The sequence below is a fragment of the Physeter macrocephalus genome, unplaced genomic scaffold (genome assembly GCF_002837175.3).
Source record: "Physeter macrocephalus isolate SW-GA unplaced genomic scaffold, ASM283717v5 random_24, whole genome shotgun sequence".
NCBI lineage: Eukaryota > Metazoa > Chordata > Mammalia > Artiodactyla > Physeteridae > Physeter > Physeter macrocephalus.
In genome coordinates this window covers 170813-185981 of record NW_021145311.1, presented here as the reverse complement: position 1 = coordinate 185981, position 15169 = coordinate 170813, and the positions used below count along the sequence as shown (strand labels likewise).

Below are 15169 nucleotides of genomic sequence, written 5' to 3'. Positions count from 1 at the left end.
TGCCGATGCAGGGGACACGGGTTCGTGCCCCGGTCCGGGAAGATCCCACATGCCGCGGAGCGGATGGGCCCATGAGCCACGGCCGCTGAGCCTGCGTGTCCGGAGCCTGTGCTCCGCAATGGGAGAGGCCGCAACGGTGGGAGGCCCGCGTACCGCAAAAAAAAAAAAAAAAAAAGGTTCAAGTGGTAAATGTGATCGTATGTTATTTACCACAATTAAAAAAAAAATTGTACTCCTCACTGATGAGGCCCTGCCTGCCTGGGGCCCTGTGCTCCTCTCCCTCCTCATCTCCAGCTGCTCCCCTTTCACTCACCTAGTGTGGCTGCTCCAGGCATACTAATGGCCTGGGCCCTCCTCCAAGCTTGTTCCTACCGCAGGGCCTTTGCACTGGCTGTTCCCGCTGCCTAGAACACTCTGCACATCTCCCCACAGCTGCTCCTTCTAGCCCATCTTATTTCAGCTTACATGTCATCTCCTCTGGCAGGCTCTCCTCAACTCCCCACCCCCATACACAGTCACCCCCTACCTAACGCATTATCTGGCCTTTTCTTCATTACACATATCGCTAATTCAAATCAAGTCCTAATTTGCTTATATGTGGTTGGTCTTCCCCATCAGGCTGTGAATTCCATGAGGACAGGGGTCTTTGTCTCCACACAGTGGCTTGCACATAGTAGGTGCATAATAAATTTTTGCTGAAGGACCAGAGACTGGCCCCCATCCAGATGAAGACTGGGATCCCTGCAACTCTCCACATTTCCACACCCAGCTCCCCATCATTCTGTTTGCTGCAGTGACAGGACTCTCCCGGGTGCCCCCAACTGCCCCAGGCCAGGCCACTGTCCAAGTCCCACCCCCAGGAGACAGAGCAGACCCAGAGCCTTGGGGGCCGGTGGTTGTAAACAGTTTTATTGACGGGGGGTTGGGGGAGGCAAACTCCAGAGAGGGTCCAGGACTCTCAGCTGGCCACTCAGCTGGCATGCATGGTCAGCTGGAGGTCAAGGGGGAGGTCACAGAGGACGGGTGGCATGGGACCCTCTGACCACCCTGGGGCCGTATTTACAGGGGGGCCCGCCCGCCTTCGCCATCTCCCAGACCGCCCGGGCCCTTGGACAGCCTCCAATACGACTTCTGGGCAGGCCGTCCCGACCCCCTGCCTGAAACCCCTTCCTCATCACCCCTCAAACTCCTAACCGGCACCTTGGAGGCCCCCGGCTTTCTGGAAGCCCCGGCGTCGGCTCAGCCAACGCCCAGGCCGCTGGGGCCTCCGCGCTCGCACACAGACACGCACACCGCACGTGGCCGCCCCCACGCACACGCCGCAGCAGCCCGCGGGCACACGCGCACGCCTCCCTCCCCTTCCCGGCCCCTTGCACACGGACACGGCATGCACACACACACACACACCCACACACGCCGGGGGCCGGGTCGAGGAGGGACCTCTGGGTGGGGCGGGGGGGAGCTGGGGTCTGCAGATGTGCCCCCTCCCCTTCCCACCGCCAAGCCCCTGGCCGCCACCCCGAGAACGGAGTTGTGCAATTGGTTAGAAAACTGCAAAAGAAACGCAAATTGGAAAACAAACCAAAAATCCACGCGCAGAAGGTCAACCTCAAATCCACAGCACATTCTGCCCACCCGCCCGCCCGCCCCAGACCGCCTCAGGGTCCTGCGGCCCCGGGGCGCGGCGGGGCTGGGGGCCGAGCCCCTTGTGCTTCCGGGCGGCGGAGGGCGCCCCCCACCCCGCGCGGCTGGGCCGGGGGTCTGAGCACCCACTCGGAGCTGGCCCGGTCTCTCGCTCCTGGTTCCCGTGGCTGGCACCGCCGAGGCGCGCGGCCCCGGCCTAGGGCACGGGGGGCGCAGTCCTGTCCGGGCCCCCGTACGAGAGGAGGTGGGCCAAGTCCGTGCCGGGCCGGGCGTGGCGGCCGCGGGGCCGGGCCTCGCCGCTGTTGATCGTGTGCGTGCGGCGCAGCGCGGCGGCGGGCGGGGCGTGCGCGCCCGGCCTCCGGAGGCTGCCGGTGGGCGGGGGGCTCCAGGGCCGAGGGAGGCCGTCGGCGGCGGAGCTCGGGTCCGAGGGGCCCGTGGGCGCCGACACCACCCGCCGGCGGTCCGGGCTGGCGTGGGGGGTGAGCGGGAAGTCGCCGTGGGAGGCGCGGCCGGGCCGCGCGACGAAGAGGCGGGCGTCGGGGGCCGGCTCGCCGGGCGGCTCGGGGGCGCGGGCGGGGGCCAGCAGCAGGAGGGAGGATGAGACGGAGGCCGCGAGCAGCGCGTGGCCGTGCTCCCAGGCGCGGGGGCCCAGGGCGTGCGGGTGCGGGGTGGGCAGGCGCTTCTGGGGCAGCGGCGTCTGCTCGGGCGTGGGCAGCAGCCCCGAGTCCAGGTCGTGGGGGCCGCCCTGCAGCAGCGTGGCCTTGGCCCACCCGTTCTGCATCAGGGGCGCCAGCAGGGCCTCGGGGGGAACCCCGGGCCCGCCGCCGCCCCCGGCCCGGCCCCCGGGGCCGCCCGCCCGGCGCTCGCCCAGGCGGCTCACGCTCAGCACGGCCTCGCCGCCCCCGTGCGCCAGGATGGCCTCCTTGTCCTTGCGGCGGGCCAGCTCGCGCCGCTCCCGGAGCCCCACGTACCAGCCCACGCTGAAGCCGGACACCACGGCGCCCACCACGAAGGCCGCCACCGACGACGTCACCAGCAGGTTCACCGACACCAAGCCGGCGCGCTCCTCCGAGAGGCTGGCCCGCAGCAGTCCTGGCCGGGAGGGCGGCGTGTGAGGGGCCCGGCCGGGGACGGTCCCCTGCGCACCTCTCGCGGCCTCCCGCTGGTCTACCCACTCAACGTCTGTCTGCTTCTCTGCTTCGTGGCGCCTCTCTGACCCTTTCAACGCCCGTCTGCCCATCTCTCTGTGCCCTGGCATCTGTCTTAAAGTTTGTCTGCCCATCTGTCTGTCTCCTGGCCTCTCTCTCTGCGGTCCCCAGCGCCCCCTCGCCATCTGTCGGTCCTTTCCCCACCTCCCTACCTGGAAGTGGGGCCCCCTGCCCTTCCCAAGCCCTGACGGAAGCCAGTACCGCCCCCCCTCACCCCGCGTTGGGCATGGGCGGCAGAGGGTGTGAGAACCCTAGAGGACCAGGACTCCGAGTCCCCAGGCCTCCTCCCCTCTTCCCCACTTACCTGTGCAGTCCCCTAAGCCTGAGGTGCTGGCCCCGGACACGTCCTGCTCAAAGGTGGCTCTGATGAGGGCAGGGGGGCAGAGAGGCGCAGTCAGCAGAAACCCCTCGCACAGAGCTGTGGTTGCTGGGGGGACTCCCGATCATCACGTGGGTCACATACCCGCCCCCCACCTCCCTCGTCCCCAGTACCTGGTGCCGGGGCTGAGGAAGATGCAGGAACCATCCGGGGCCCAGCCGCAGTAGGGGTCCTGACTGCCAATACAGTTCCTGAAGCAGACAAGGGACCCGGAGGGCAGATCAACCACAGCCCCTTCTGAGGCACCTCTTACTGTCAACTCTGGGAGTTCTCAAGGCACGTCTTATCGGTGGGGGCTATTCCTTCCCCATTTTACAGATGAGAAAACTGAGGCTCAAGAAAGTTTACTTTTGCCCAAGGGACAGAGCCAGGGTTGGAGCCCAGGCGGGCTTGGCCCTGAGTCTGTGCTTTGGGTGTGTGCTATGGCATCGTTATTGCCAAGTCGGTGCGCACAGGGTCGGGTGCTCCGTGTGGAGGGTACACTGTGAGTCCAGAGATGTGCCAGTGTTTTCCCTGCATGTGATCTTCCCACCCGTTTTATTTATTTTATTTTATTTTTTTTTGGCTGTGCCACGCGGCATGTGGGATCTTAGTTCCCCGACCAGGGATTGAACCCATGCCCCCTGCAGTGGAAACGTGCAGTTGTAACCACTGGACCGCCAGGGACATCCCTCCCACCCATTTTGTCTTTTTAAAAAAAATTTTTTTAAATTTATTTTATTATTATTTTTTATTTTTGGCTGCGTGGACTCTCTAGTTGTGGCACGTGGGCTTAGTTGTCCTGCTGCATGTGGGATCTTAGTTCCCCGATCACGGCCTGAACCCATGTCCCCTGCATTGGAAGGTGGATTCTTAACCGCTGGACCACCAGGGAAGTCCCTCCACCCCATTTTAGAGGCAGACAAACAGCTGTCTCCCTGGTCCCCAGCTTCTTCTCCTACTACTCTTAGAAATGTCAATTACATCCCATCCTGCTCTGCCCATAGACCTCCAGGGCTCCCACCTCACTCCAGGGGTGGGGGAAGGAGCCCAAGTACTCCCCACAGCCCACAGACCCTGCATGACCTACCCCCCTGCCCCGTCCCCTCCCTGACCTCCCCTCCTCCCTCTCTCCCCCTCTCTCATTTTGTTCCAGCTACACAGGCCCCCTCTCTGTTCCGCCAACACACCAGGCCCAGTCCTGCCCCAGGGCCTTTGCACATGTTCTGCCTTCTGCCCTGCTCATCGTTCATTGAGTCAGGCGCTGGACCACCAGGGAAGTCCCTCCACCCCATTTTAGAGGCAGACAAACAGCTGTCTCCCTGGTCCCCAGCTTCTTCTCCTACTACTCTTAGAAATGTCAATTACATCCCATCCTGCTCTGCCCATAGACCTCCAGGGCTCCCACCTCACTCCAGGGGTGGGGGAAGGAGCCCAAGTACTCCCCACAGCCCACAGACCCTGCATGACCTACCCCCCTGCCCCGTCCCCTCCCTGACCTCCCCTCCTCCCTCTCTCCCCCTCTCTCATTTTGTTCCAGCTACACAGGCCCCCTTCTCTATTCCGCCAACACACCAGGCCCAGTCCTGCCCCAGGGCCTTTGCACATGTTCTACCTTCTGCCCTGCTCATCGTTCAGTGAGTCAGGATGCTGTTGGGGCCTGGACTTGAACTTGACTCTCTCCCTCTTCCCGTGCTCACCTCCCCTCACTTCCCCTGCCCACAGCTGGCCCGGGAGTACTCACTTCATGCATCCTGAGTATTGCTGGCAGCGGGCCACGGGCACTCGGACCACACAGCGGGGGAAGGCCGCCAGCAGGCCACCCGAGGCCGCATCCAGCTCCAGGCTCAGCAGCCGCTGCCCTGTCTCGTCACCCCCAGAGCGTCCACACCTGGGGGTGAGCAGATTGGTAAGACTCAAGGGGCACGCCCTATCTCCCTGCCCACTGTCCCTGTCCCTTGACCTCTGCCTGGCCTCACCTGTCCGGCCGGTAGGTCTCAAACTCCTCCAGGAAGACACTGGGCCCGGTGGTGCCCGAGGCACTGGCGTTGGGCCAGACAAGGAACTTGAGGACAGTGCCCGCCTCAGAACCCAGGAAGACGACAGTCTGGTTGCCCCAGGGTCCGGCGCCCACGTCCACGGCCACTCGCGTCAGCTGGTACCTGGGGCCAGGGTTGGGCAGAGGTCAGGCTGCCTCCCAGCCCCCTGGGGTCCTGGGCGCACTCAGAGACACCACCCACACCCGGCAAGGTGGACATGGGCGTGGCTCCAAGGGGGCACATCATGGAGAGAAACAGACCCCCAAACCCGACTCCTACCTGGGCCTGCCTGTCTCTCTTCTTGTCTCCCTCCATCTCTCTGTGTCAGATGGTGTCTCCCTCTCTGTGTCTCCCTCTGTCTCCATCTTTCTGGGCAGCCCCGGAGCCACATGCCCAGCTGTCTTGAGTGTCCGAAGTTGGCCCTGTGCTCCCTCCTTGCCCACCCCCCTGGCCAGGGCTCTCCTTACCACCCAGGCCCGGCCACCAGGACCCCGGCCCCGTGTAGAGACTGACCGCATCAGAGTCCGAACGATCCAGGGTGCGTGGCCCAGTGAGGGCACTGCCTCGTCCATCAGGGGGTGTGTCTTGACGAAGTTGAGGATCTCGTCCGGGAAGGCGCTGGAGGCATTGTACTGCATGCCGGGAGCCGCACAGCACCCGGGCCTGGGTGGGGACGAGGGGGTGGTCAGGGTGGACATGGAGGCCCCCACATAGGGGCTCTGATTCACCAGGGGACCTGCTGCCCTGCCCAAAGGGGCTCGGTTTTCCCCACCTGCATAATGGGTACAGCTGAACTTGGCAATAGTTACTGATATAACTAACGGCCTGGAAGTCCCAGCCCTTGGTCCAGGGTCAGGATCCTACCCAGGCACCTGTCTCAGGGTCGAGGGGGCTCTCACCGGGGCCGTGGCACCTGGTCCTCCGGCACGGGTGTCCAGATGGACTCAGGGGACTTCTGCTCACGGAAGCGGCCCTCAAACACGGCAGCCACCTGTGTCATGTCAAAGGCGCAGACGGCCGAGCCGGGGATGCTGTGGGTGGGGGCAGATGAACGGGAGCAGTGAGCCTGGCCGGCGGGCGGGGCACACTGCCCTGGGCAAGGAGGTGGAGGAGTGTTTGTCCTCCGGAGCTGTCACATGTTCAGTTCCCTGGACCAGAGGTTGCTGCACCCCCCACCCCCCGTCCAATCCAGTCACTCCACCTGCTGAACAGTTCTCAGACTGGATCATAGTTCAGCCCCTCCACGGCCACCCGTGTCCAGGACCCCCTTGTCACTTGCCTGCATATCCAGTCTCCCAGGTGCCACTCTTGCTCCCTTTCAACCCATTCCCCAGGGAGTTTTCCAAAAATGCAAACCTGACCCGATTCCTCTTCTGCTCCTTACTCTCCCATGGCTCCCTAGTGCTCTCAGGATAAAATCCAGGCTCCTCCCCACAGCCCATCATCTCCCTGCCCTCATATCCTCCACTCTCCCCCTTGCTTCCCTCCACGCCAGCCACACGGGCCTCCTCCCTATGGTTTAAACATAGCAAGCTCATTGCAGCCTCAGGGCTTTTGCACAGGCTGTTCTTCCAACTTGGAATGCTCTTCCTGCTTCTTCCATCTCACAACCATTGATGCCTCCTCCAGGAAGCCCTCCCCGACCCCTCCTCCAAAGGCAGAGGATGAGGACGCGCCCCCACCCCCACCCCCATCTGCCAAGTTCTGGCCATAGGGCCTCGGAGGGTCAGTGTCTGGCTTGGTGCCCCCTGGCCTGGGACCGAGGCCTCCCGGGAGTCCAATCTTGCCCAGTGCAGGACCCAGGGAATATGTGGTGAGGTAACATGGGAACTGTCCGCCCGTGCCCACCCAGTGCTCCCAGTATGCTCCCGGCGGTGCCCGCTGACCTGTTGCTGGGCGTGGAGAAAACAGCAAGGACCACGGGCCGGCCCCCCAGGCTGACCACGCCCGTGACGGCCCGCAGCACGTTGAAGTAGAAGTGGGAGTCCCCCGGCACCGAGCAGTTGAGCCGTGCCTTCAGGAACGACGTCCACTGCTTCTCCAGCACGCGAGGGGAGCCGCCCACATCATTCTTGCACACCCGGGCCACACGGGACACCACCACCTGGCACATCAGCAGGCGGGGGGGGGGGGCCTGAGCCCTGTGTTCCGCAAGGCCTGCCCGCAGGTCGCACTGCCCGCTACCCAGGATGGGATGCAGGAGCCTGGCCCTGGGTCACTGTGGGTGCCCCAGCCAGTCACCCTAGCCCCCTGAGCACCAGATTCCCCAGCGAAATGTGGGGATGACGATGATCTGATCACAGCCACCACGACAAGCCTAATCATCGCTTCCACTTACACATCACTCACTAAGTACCAGGCACTTTATCCTCCTCATCTCTCACGTTCCTCCCAAAGCTCTACAGAGGGCCTACTGATATCCCCGTGGTACGGAGGGGAAACTGAGGCACAGAGAAAGGAAAGTGACCGAGGCCCAAGGTCACACTAGTAGTAAGTGGCAGTCTGTGCACTTAAATGTCTCCATGGATTGAGGGATGGGATGGATGGATTAGTGGATGGATGGATGAATTTGAAGGAGACAATGATGGACAGGGAAGATAAGGAAGAAGGAAATAATCAACTGATGGATGAATGGGTGTGTGGATGAATGGGTGGATGGATGGATGGTTGGATGAGTAAATGCGTGTGAGTCCACATGAATGGATAGATGGGTAGGTGAACGGGTGGGTGGATGGATGGATGAAAGGATGGATGGGTGGACAGACGGATAGATGGATGTGAACGTGTGGGTGAGTGGAGAGATGGGTAGAGGAATGGATGAATGGATGGATGGAAAGGCAGATGAAGGAAGTAATGACAGATCAGTGGATGGGTGGATCCATGGGTGGATAGAAGGTTGAATGGAGTGGATGAGCAGGTGATGAGGAGAAGATGGGATAGATAATTGGATTATAGAGGGGTGGGCAGGTAGATGGAGAGATGGATGGTAGATGGATGAGCTGATCAGTAGGAGGATAGATCAATGGATGGTTAGGTGTATGAATGAATGGATAGGTAGGTATATGAATGGATGAAGAAGTCGATGAGTGGGAGGTGGGTGGATGGATATGTAGGTGCATGGAAGGACATGCACCTACATAGATGAGTGGACGGATGGATGGAGGATGGCTGAGTCGGGGTGGGCAGATGGATAGATAAGTGGTTTGATTGGAAGTGTGCGTGGGCTGAAGAACAGATAGATGGGTAGGTGAGAGGGCAGCTGAGTGGGAGAGTGAGTGGGCAGACAGATGGGCCCACTGAGGAAGGGTGGATACATGATGGTAGATGGGTGGGTGGACAGGCAAACAGCAACGGCACTGGGACTGGAATCGGGGTGTATCTGACTTCAGACCCGGGACCCTCACCCAGGGCTGCTCCAGAAATGTCTTCAAGCCCCAGGGGCCTGGACCCGGCTAGAGTGGAGGGCCCTGAGGACCAGAGGGACCCTCTTTCCCCAGGTGGAGTTTCATGGACCCGCCTCTGCTCCCCACTTCCTGAGATCAGAGCCTCTCAGCTGCATGCCCCACTGCCTGGGCCTCTTTGGGAGGGGAAATAGGGCCCTACCTTTTCCAGGTAGTTAAACTCCATTGCGATCTCCCGGAAGAAGAAGTAGATGTGGCTACCCCATTCCACCACGTGGACAAAGTAGGGCTCTGTAGGAGAGGAGGGGTCAGAACTCAGCCCGTGACAGGAGAAAGAGAGTTTCTGGGGCTGGGAACACAGTAGCCTGGGTGGCTGCTTTTACAGTGAAGGGGGGAATATCAGCTGATTACCCAGGCAAAATAAAAGAGACACGTTTTGGGGGTTTTTTGGAGGGAGTAGGTGTCAGAATCCTAAAATCACCGTGTCTTCTTTCCACAGACAGCAACGTGTACTATTTTGTCACCTTCCTCCCTCATGTGTTGAGCTGAGCTCCTACCATACCGCTCATGATGTTCCATTTCGGGTTACTAAGCCACCCATTTCCAGCAAGTTCTACTTTAGATCCAACTTAAATCTTTCCTCTAACTTTATCTTCAAAGAGGCTAGTAGGTTCCAAAGATGAGATGGGAGTTCCCTGCCTGTCTCCTCTGGGACTGTTATTCTGGTGGGGGAATTTGATGAATGTCAGCCCTACGAGGTCTGCCCCTATCGCCCCACCTTTGAACCACTTGGAATCGTGTTTCACGGTGCGCAGAGTGGGCCGGTCCCCGAGGCTGCGGTAGATGACGGCGTCGATGGCTAGGAAGTCGGTAACGGTGGCTGTGAAGAGCATCCCTTCTGGATGGGGGTGAGTCAGGGGGAGGCAGGTGAGAGATTAGATCATAGAGGCCGGAGGCTGGGTGGGTCAAAACTTGACTTCAAGACTGAGCCCTGAGCCTAAGTGAGCCCTAAGCCCCAAGCTGAGCCCCAACCCTGCCGAGGCCCTGACTTCAGGCTGATCCCCAACTCCTCAGCTCATCCCCAACCTTGGCTGAGCCCTGCCCTTGAGATTCTGCCTGTTTCATAGCTGGAGAGATGGTCTCCCAGCCACCTTCTAAGTGACCTGACTCCAAGAGTGGAAAATGCCATGTCTTGCTGGGGACTGGGGCCCCATCAGATGGTCAGAGTTGGGGGCACTCACCAGAGAAGAGGGCAACATTGGCGTGTTTGGGGTCGTATGGGCAGCGGGCCATGCCGCTGATGTTGTCCCCGAGGGGCTGCAGTGTGTCCATCTGCAGGGGGGACAGGGACTGAGTGACAGAGCTCCTGTCTATACCTAGCAGCCCCTGGCTCCCCCAGCCACCCCCTCCAAGGGGAATCCTGGCACCACCTTGGATGTTGTGTGACTTGGTCAGTCATTTAACATCTCTGGGACTCAATTTACTGATCTGTAATAAATGGGTCTGAATCGATCCTAATTCATCCTATAACTGGTTTGTAGTTTAAGTTGCTGCAGCCTGTACAGGCCTCCTTTAGAAGCCTTCTCTGGAGCTCCGGGTGAGGGGCCTGGGAGGGCATATCCAGTAAGGCTTCCTGTAGGAGATGATGTGGCCTGGGGATAGGGCATGACCAGTGGAGGGCCGGTGAGCAAAGGCGTGGAGGTTGAACCTGGGGCAGTCAGGGCTTCGAAGAGCGGTGACTCACGCTGTAGTTGGCACACACGGGGTTGAAGGCATTGGAACCACACACGAAGAGGGTGGATTCGTCCCGAAGTAGAAGCACCTTTACAAAATTTCGACACTCGCCCTGGATTGGGGCGGCGGGAAGAGAGAAGCCAGGGTGGGTGTGGTCACGGGTGTGGGCGGGGCCAGGGCAGAGGCGGGGCCTGCAAGGAGGGGCCAGGGATGTGAGCGCGGCAAAATCAGGGGGCTAAACTAGGACTAGGCTGGGGGCGAGGCCATGACTAAGGGAGGGGCGCAGACAGGGAAATAGGGCACTTGAAGGGGTGGAGTTATGGCAAGACGAGGGCTAAGGGCAAGGTCACGACTGAGGACCACCTTGGGGGCGTGGCCAGGCTCTGGGAGTAGCCATGGCAACACCAGGGCCCTGGCTTAGAATGAAAGCAGAAGATTTGCCCTGGGGTGTGGCCAGGACGGATTGGGGCGTGGTTGGAGGCGTGGCCAGGGCTGATGGAGGCGTGGCCAGGGCTCACTTACCTCCTGCTTGCCCTTCATCCGACACACGTTGATGTCGCTGGGGTTGGAGCGCCAGGTCAGCTTCTGGGACACAGAGAGCTGGTGAGGTGAGCGGGGTCCTTGACAGCCCTAGGAACCCTGCTAGGCAGGCCCGAATCCACCTTGCTCCCCAGCTCAGTGTCTGGGCCCCCTGGCGGGAGCCCCAAGCACTGCCCCCTCCCCTCCCGCCTGCACCCCTCCTCACCCGCTGGTACCGCAGCTCCATGGACGTGGGGGGCTCCAGCTCCACCCGGTACAGGTTGTCCCTAGAGGAGGTGTGTAGTTAATGAGATCGGAGAGCCTCCCCTCCCCCCCCCACTATTCTGACAGCAGACGTGAGGTCCAACACGTGCCAAACAGGGGCGTGCCAGCGCCTCTGCCACGTGCAGCTCCGCATGAGCATGCCCTAACACACCTCCTCGTGCCCTAAAGTGAGCCACGGGTTCTAGCACACCCCACATGCCTTACCACGCCACCTCACGCTTACACATCCCATGGCCTACACCCAACACAACGCACTGTCTGATGCCTTTACATCCGCTGTCCCCCCCTCAGCACCCCTCAGTCTCCCCCAGGCTCTCCCCCCTCCCCCCATGCCGCAGAAACTGCCCTAATCAAGGTCACTGGCCCCTGTTAAGTGCAGCGGTCACTTCTCTGTCCTCCGCCCCCTCTCCACAGCGTCTCTCCCGGCCAGTCCACGCTCCTCCTGGGAACTCCATCCTCACTGGGTCCCTGGACCCTGCACTCGCCTGGCTTCCCTCCCACCTCTCCGGGCCCTCCTCTCTCCCTGCTGGGCCCACACCTGGGTCCTCTGGCCTCTTCCCTCCCCCGTCCATACCCCTCCTGGGCCGCCTTATCCACTCTCAGGGCTGGAACCACGTCTTTGCCTGGATGACACCCACAGTCCTGTCTCCAGCCAGGGCCTCCCCTGAGCTCCAGATTCGGGGTCCAGCTAACCCTCAAGGTCTCCACGAGGGGGCTCAAAGGTGTCTCATACTCTGTCTCACACTCAGCTTGGCCACATGGCACCCGACCATCCCCCAAATCTGCTCCCGCCCTGTCCACCATCTCGGCTGAGGCAACTCTATCCCCACGACGTGGGAGTCACCTTCAACTCCCTTCTCCTTCCCTCCCAATATGTCACCTCTGCCTTTCAGTATCTAGCGAGGATTCACCCACTTCTCACATCCTCTATGACCACCACCCTAGTTCAGCCCCCATTACTGCCCACCTGGACCAGCATTGTCCCCTCTGCCCTAGTCTAGTGGCTCCCGCCCTCACCAGTACAGTCTGTCCTCCCCCAGCCGCCACCAGAGGGCACCTGTGAGCACCTGAGTCAGGTCCTGTCCCTCCTCTGCCCACAGCCCTCCAGGGTCCCACCTCCCTTGGGGGTAAAAGCTCAAGTCCTCCCCTGCAGCCCACAAGGCCCTGCCCTCCCTGCCCCGTCCCCTCCCTGCCCTCCCCTCCTCCTTCTCTTCCCCTCACTCACTCTGCTCCAGCCACAAGGGCCTCCTTGCTATCCCTCCACCATGCCAGGCAGAGTCTGGCCCCAGGACCTTTGCACGGGCTGTGTCCTATGCCCTGACTTCTCCCTCTCCCCCAGATTTCCTTATAGCTGGCTCCTCATCATTCAGTTCTCAACTCAAATGTCACCTTCTCAGAAAAGCCTTTGGGGTGCCACTTCGGCACCCCCTCTAGCACCCAGTGAATTTTGACCAAACAGCTGTCCCTACCTGGTAACACATCATAGCAAGCTCTGGGCTCCAATCACACCCAGAGTTCAGCACCCTTAAAAATCCCACCCCAGGGACACACATTCACACTCCAGCCAAACAACAGGCCCCAGCATGCAAACCTCCCTAAAATGCTACCACCTACTCCCCCACACCTCACCCTGCACACTCTGCCCGACAGTCTCTCGTACCTGTCCCCGATGAAGAGCGTCCTGTTGACCCGCAGAACCCGCTGGATGTTGAGGTCGTCGGTGCCCTCTGCGGGGGTCAGGTGTCCTGGCCCGCTGCCCACGAACACAGGATAGTGGTTCAGGTCTGAGGGGAGGGAGAGGAGGGGTGTGATCCAGGGCCAGGGTGAGCCTGGCCTGGTGAGCCCCCGGGGGAGGGGGCAGCAGATCCAGCTGGGGAGCAAGACCCTCCCTCGGGACTCCCCCTCCCCAGGCCCCCCACTCACAGTCCCTGGGGGCCACGCTGAGTGGCGGCGGCTCCTCGGGGAAGAGGCCGTGGGAGCCTCCCAGTAGCAGCAGCAGGAGCAGTAGGGCCAGGCGGGGAGGGGGCGCTCGCGGGGTCCGCATGGCGAGGTCAGGGCGACAGGAGGCGACACCTGCGAGCGAGGGGCCAAGCGGTGAGCCGTGTGGCTTGCAGTCCCCATTGCTGCCAGCAGAGGGAGCGCGAGAGCCGCGGCGGCGGGGACCTTCAATTTCCAGAAAAATTCCCCGTTGGGGGGTAATCATTTAAAAATAACAACAATCATGGCAATAACAATAACACCAGCACTTATTAATTATCAGAACAACTTTCTGACCACATTTTAGTGAAAGCTCAGGAAACGGTTTCTAACAAAAAATGGATAATCATGAGAATATTTATTTTAAAAATTAAATGATTTTAACTTAAAAAATTAATAATAATAATAGATAAACAGGGACTTCCCTGGTGGCGCAGTGGTTAAGAATCCGCCTCCCCAAGAGGGAAGAGATATGGGGACATACGTATATGTATAACTGATTCACTTTGTTATAAAGCAGAAACTAACAACACCATTGTAAAGCAATTATACTCTAATAAAGATGTTAAAAAAAAAATCCGCCTCCCAATGCAGGGGACACGGGTTCGAGCCCTGGTCCGGGAAGATCCCACATGTCGCGGAGCAACTAAGCCCGAGCTCCACAACTCCTGAGCCTGCGCTCTAGAGCCCGCGAGCCATAACTACTGAGCCCACGTGCTGCAACTACTGAAGCCCGCGCGCCTAGAGCCCGTGCTCCGCAACAAGAGAAGCCACTGCAATGAGAAGCCTGCGCACCGCAACGAAGAGTAGCCCCTGCTCGCTGCAACTAGAGAAAGCCCGTGGGCAGCAACGAAGACCCAACGCAGCCAAAAATAAATAAATAAATTTATTTTTAAAAAAACCAAAACATTTCAAAACATATATTTATAAAAAATTCAACCTCAAAACATGTTTTAAGAATTCTTAGAATTAAAACACAAAAACCTAAAAATGAGTCTCAAAAAACAGAAATTCAAAGGCTCTTGGAATTTTATAAACCACAATCTGGAAACTGCAGTACTTTAGAATAGCAGAATATTCTAGCTGACCGGGGACCTGAGAGGCCCCGGTAAGTCTGACTTCCTTCCTGATAACAGCCTTTCTGTCCTCTCCTGGAATACCTCTGTGACAGGATCCTCACTACCTCTTCAGGAGGCCTGTTTCCCGCTCCCGCTCAAGGGAATTTGAAGAAACTTCCAGGGGTGTAGAGTGGAGACCACCCCCGACCCGTCCCAAGTGATGATCTGGTGGGCGGTGTGAGCAGAACTCACCCTCTGGAACCCAGCCCTCCACACCCCTTCCGGAAGGAGTGCAGTCCGGAGGCCCCAAGAAGACACCTGCAGCCTCCGGGCGCGCCCCGTGCCTCAGTTTCCCCGTCTGAGCAGCAGGTACATCTCCGAGCCCTGCCCCAGCCTCGGGGTGCGGGGATCCCGAACCCGTGGAGGTGGACGCGAGGCGGGAACTTTGGCCCTGGAACGCCTGCCTCTGAGGATTCAGGGCCAAAAAACAGGAAGTCCTTGCGTGGAACAGCGGAGTTTCCTCTCTGTGACCCTGAACTTCCAGGATTTGTGACTCAGCGGACGCCAGGATCTCACGTGTGCGCGGATCTGGCTCTACTTCCTTAAGAGTTTCCTTCCCCGGCTCCTCCCCTGCTTAGCAAAGTCCCGTGGCTCCCAGCGACCCCTGAGCCAGGCCCCAGACACTGCATTCAAGACCCCCAACGGGATCACCAGCCTCGCTGCTGCCTACCCCACCCTACAAGCTTCCTCCTTACAACACCTGCCGGGGCACCCCGCCTCTGGTATTCTGTCTGCTCTGTTCCTTCTCTTTTTTTTTTTAAAGATTGATTGATTGATTGATGTATTTATTTACCTGCCGGGGCACCCCGCCTCTGGTGTTCTGTCTGCTCTGTGCCTTCTTTTTTTTTTAAGATTTATCTATCTATCTATCTATCTATCTATCTAT

The 15169-nt window shown here is 59.8% G+C and overlaps 1 protein-coding gene across 3 annotated transcripts in view; it reads right to left on the bottom strand.

Moving 5' to 3' along the window:
• Positions 1–893: 893 nt before the first annotated feature.
• SEMA6B (semaphorin 6B) overlaps positions 894–15169 on the bottom strand; it is a 28024-nt gene continuing 13748 nt past the window's right edge. Inside the window, exons 1-17 of one of the 3 annotated variants that reach the window (XM_024134074.2) lie at positions 14476–14535; positions 13112–13261; positions 12849–12972; positions 11130–11190; positions 10907–10969; positions 10395–10496; positions 9892–9982; positions 9429–9548; positions 8853–8941; positions 7136–7353; positions 6149–6280; positions 5763–5912; positions 5190–5372; positions 4955–5101; positions 3345–3422; positions 3157–3215; positions 894–2736 (exon numbers count right to left, since the gene is read on the bottom strand). In XM_024134074.2, coding sequence (XP_023989842.1) covers positions 1841–2736; positions 3157–3215; positions 3345–3422; positions 4955–5101; positions 5190–5372; positions 5763–5912; positions 6149–6280; positions 7136–7353; positions 8853–8941; positions 9429–9548; positions 9892–9982; positions 10395–10496; positions 10907–10969; positions 11130–11190; positions 12849–12972; positions 13112–13232 — 2634 coding nt within the window. In that variant the 5' untranslated portion in view covers positions 13233–13261; positions 14476–14535 and the 3' untranslated portion in view covers positions 894–1840. Of the gene's footprint in view, positions 2737–3156; positions 3216–3344; positions 3423–4954; positions 5102–5189; positions 5373–5762; positions 5913–6148; positions 6281–7135; positions 7354–8852; positions 8942–9428; positions 9549–9891; positions 9983–10394; positions 10497–10906; positions 10970–11129; positions 11191–12848; positions 12973–13111; positions 13264–14325; positions 14400–14475; positions 14536–15169 lie in introns of those variants that run through there. The other 2 variants (XM_028483393.1, XM_055082156.1) reach the window with 2 other exon arrangements.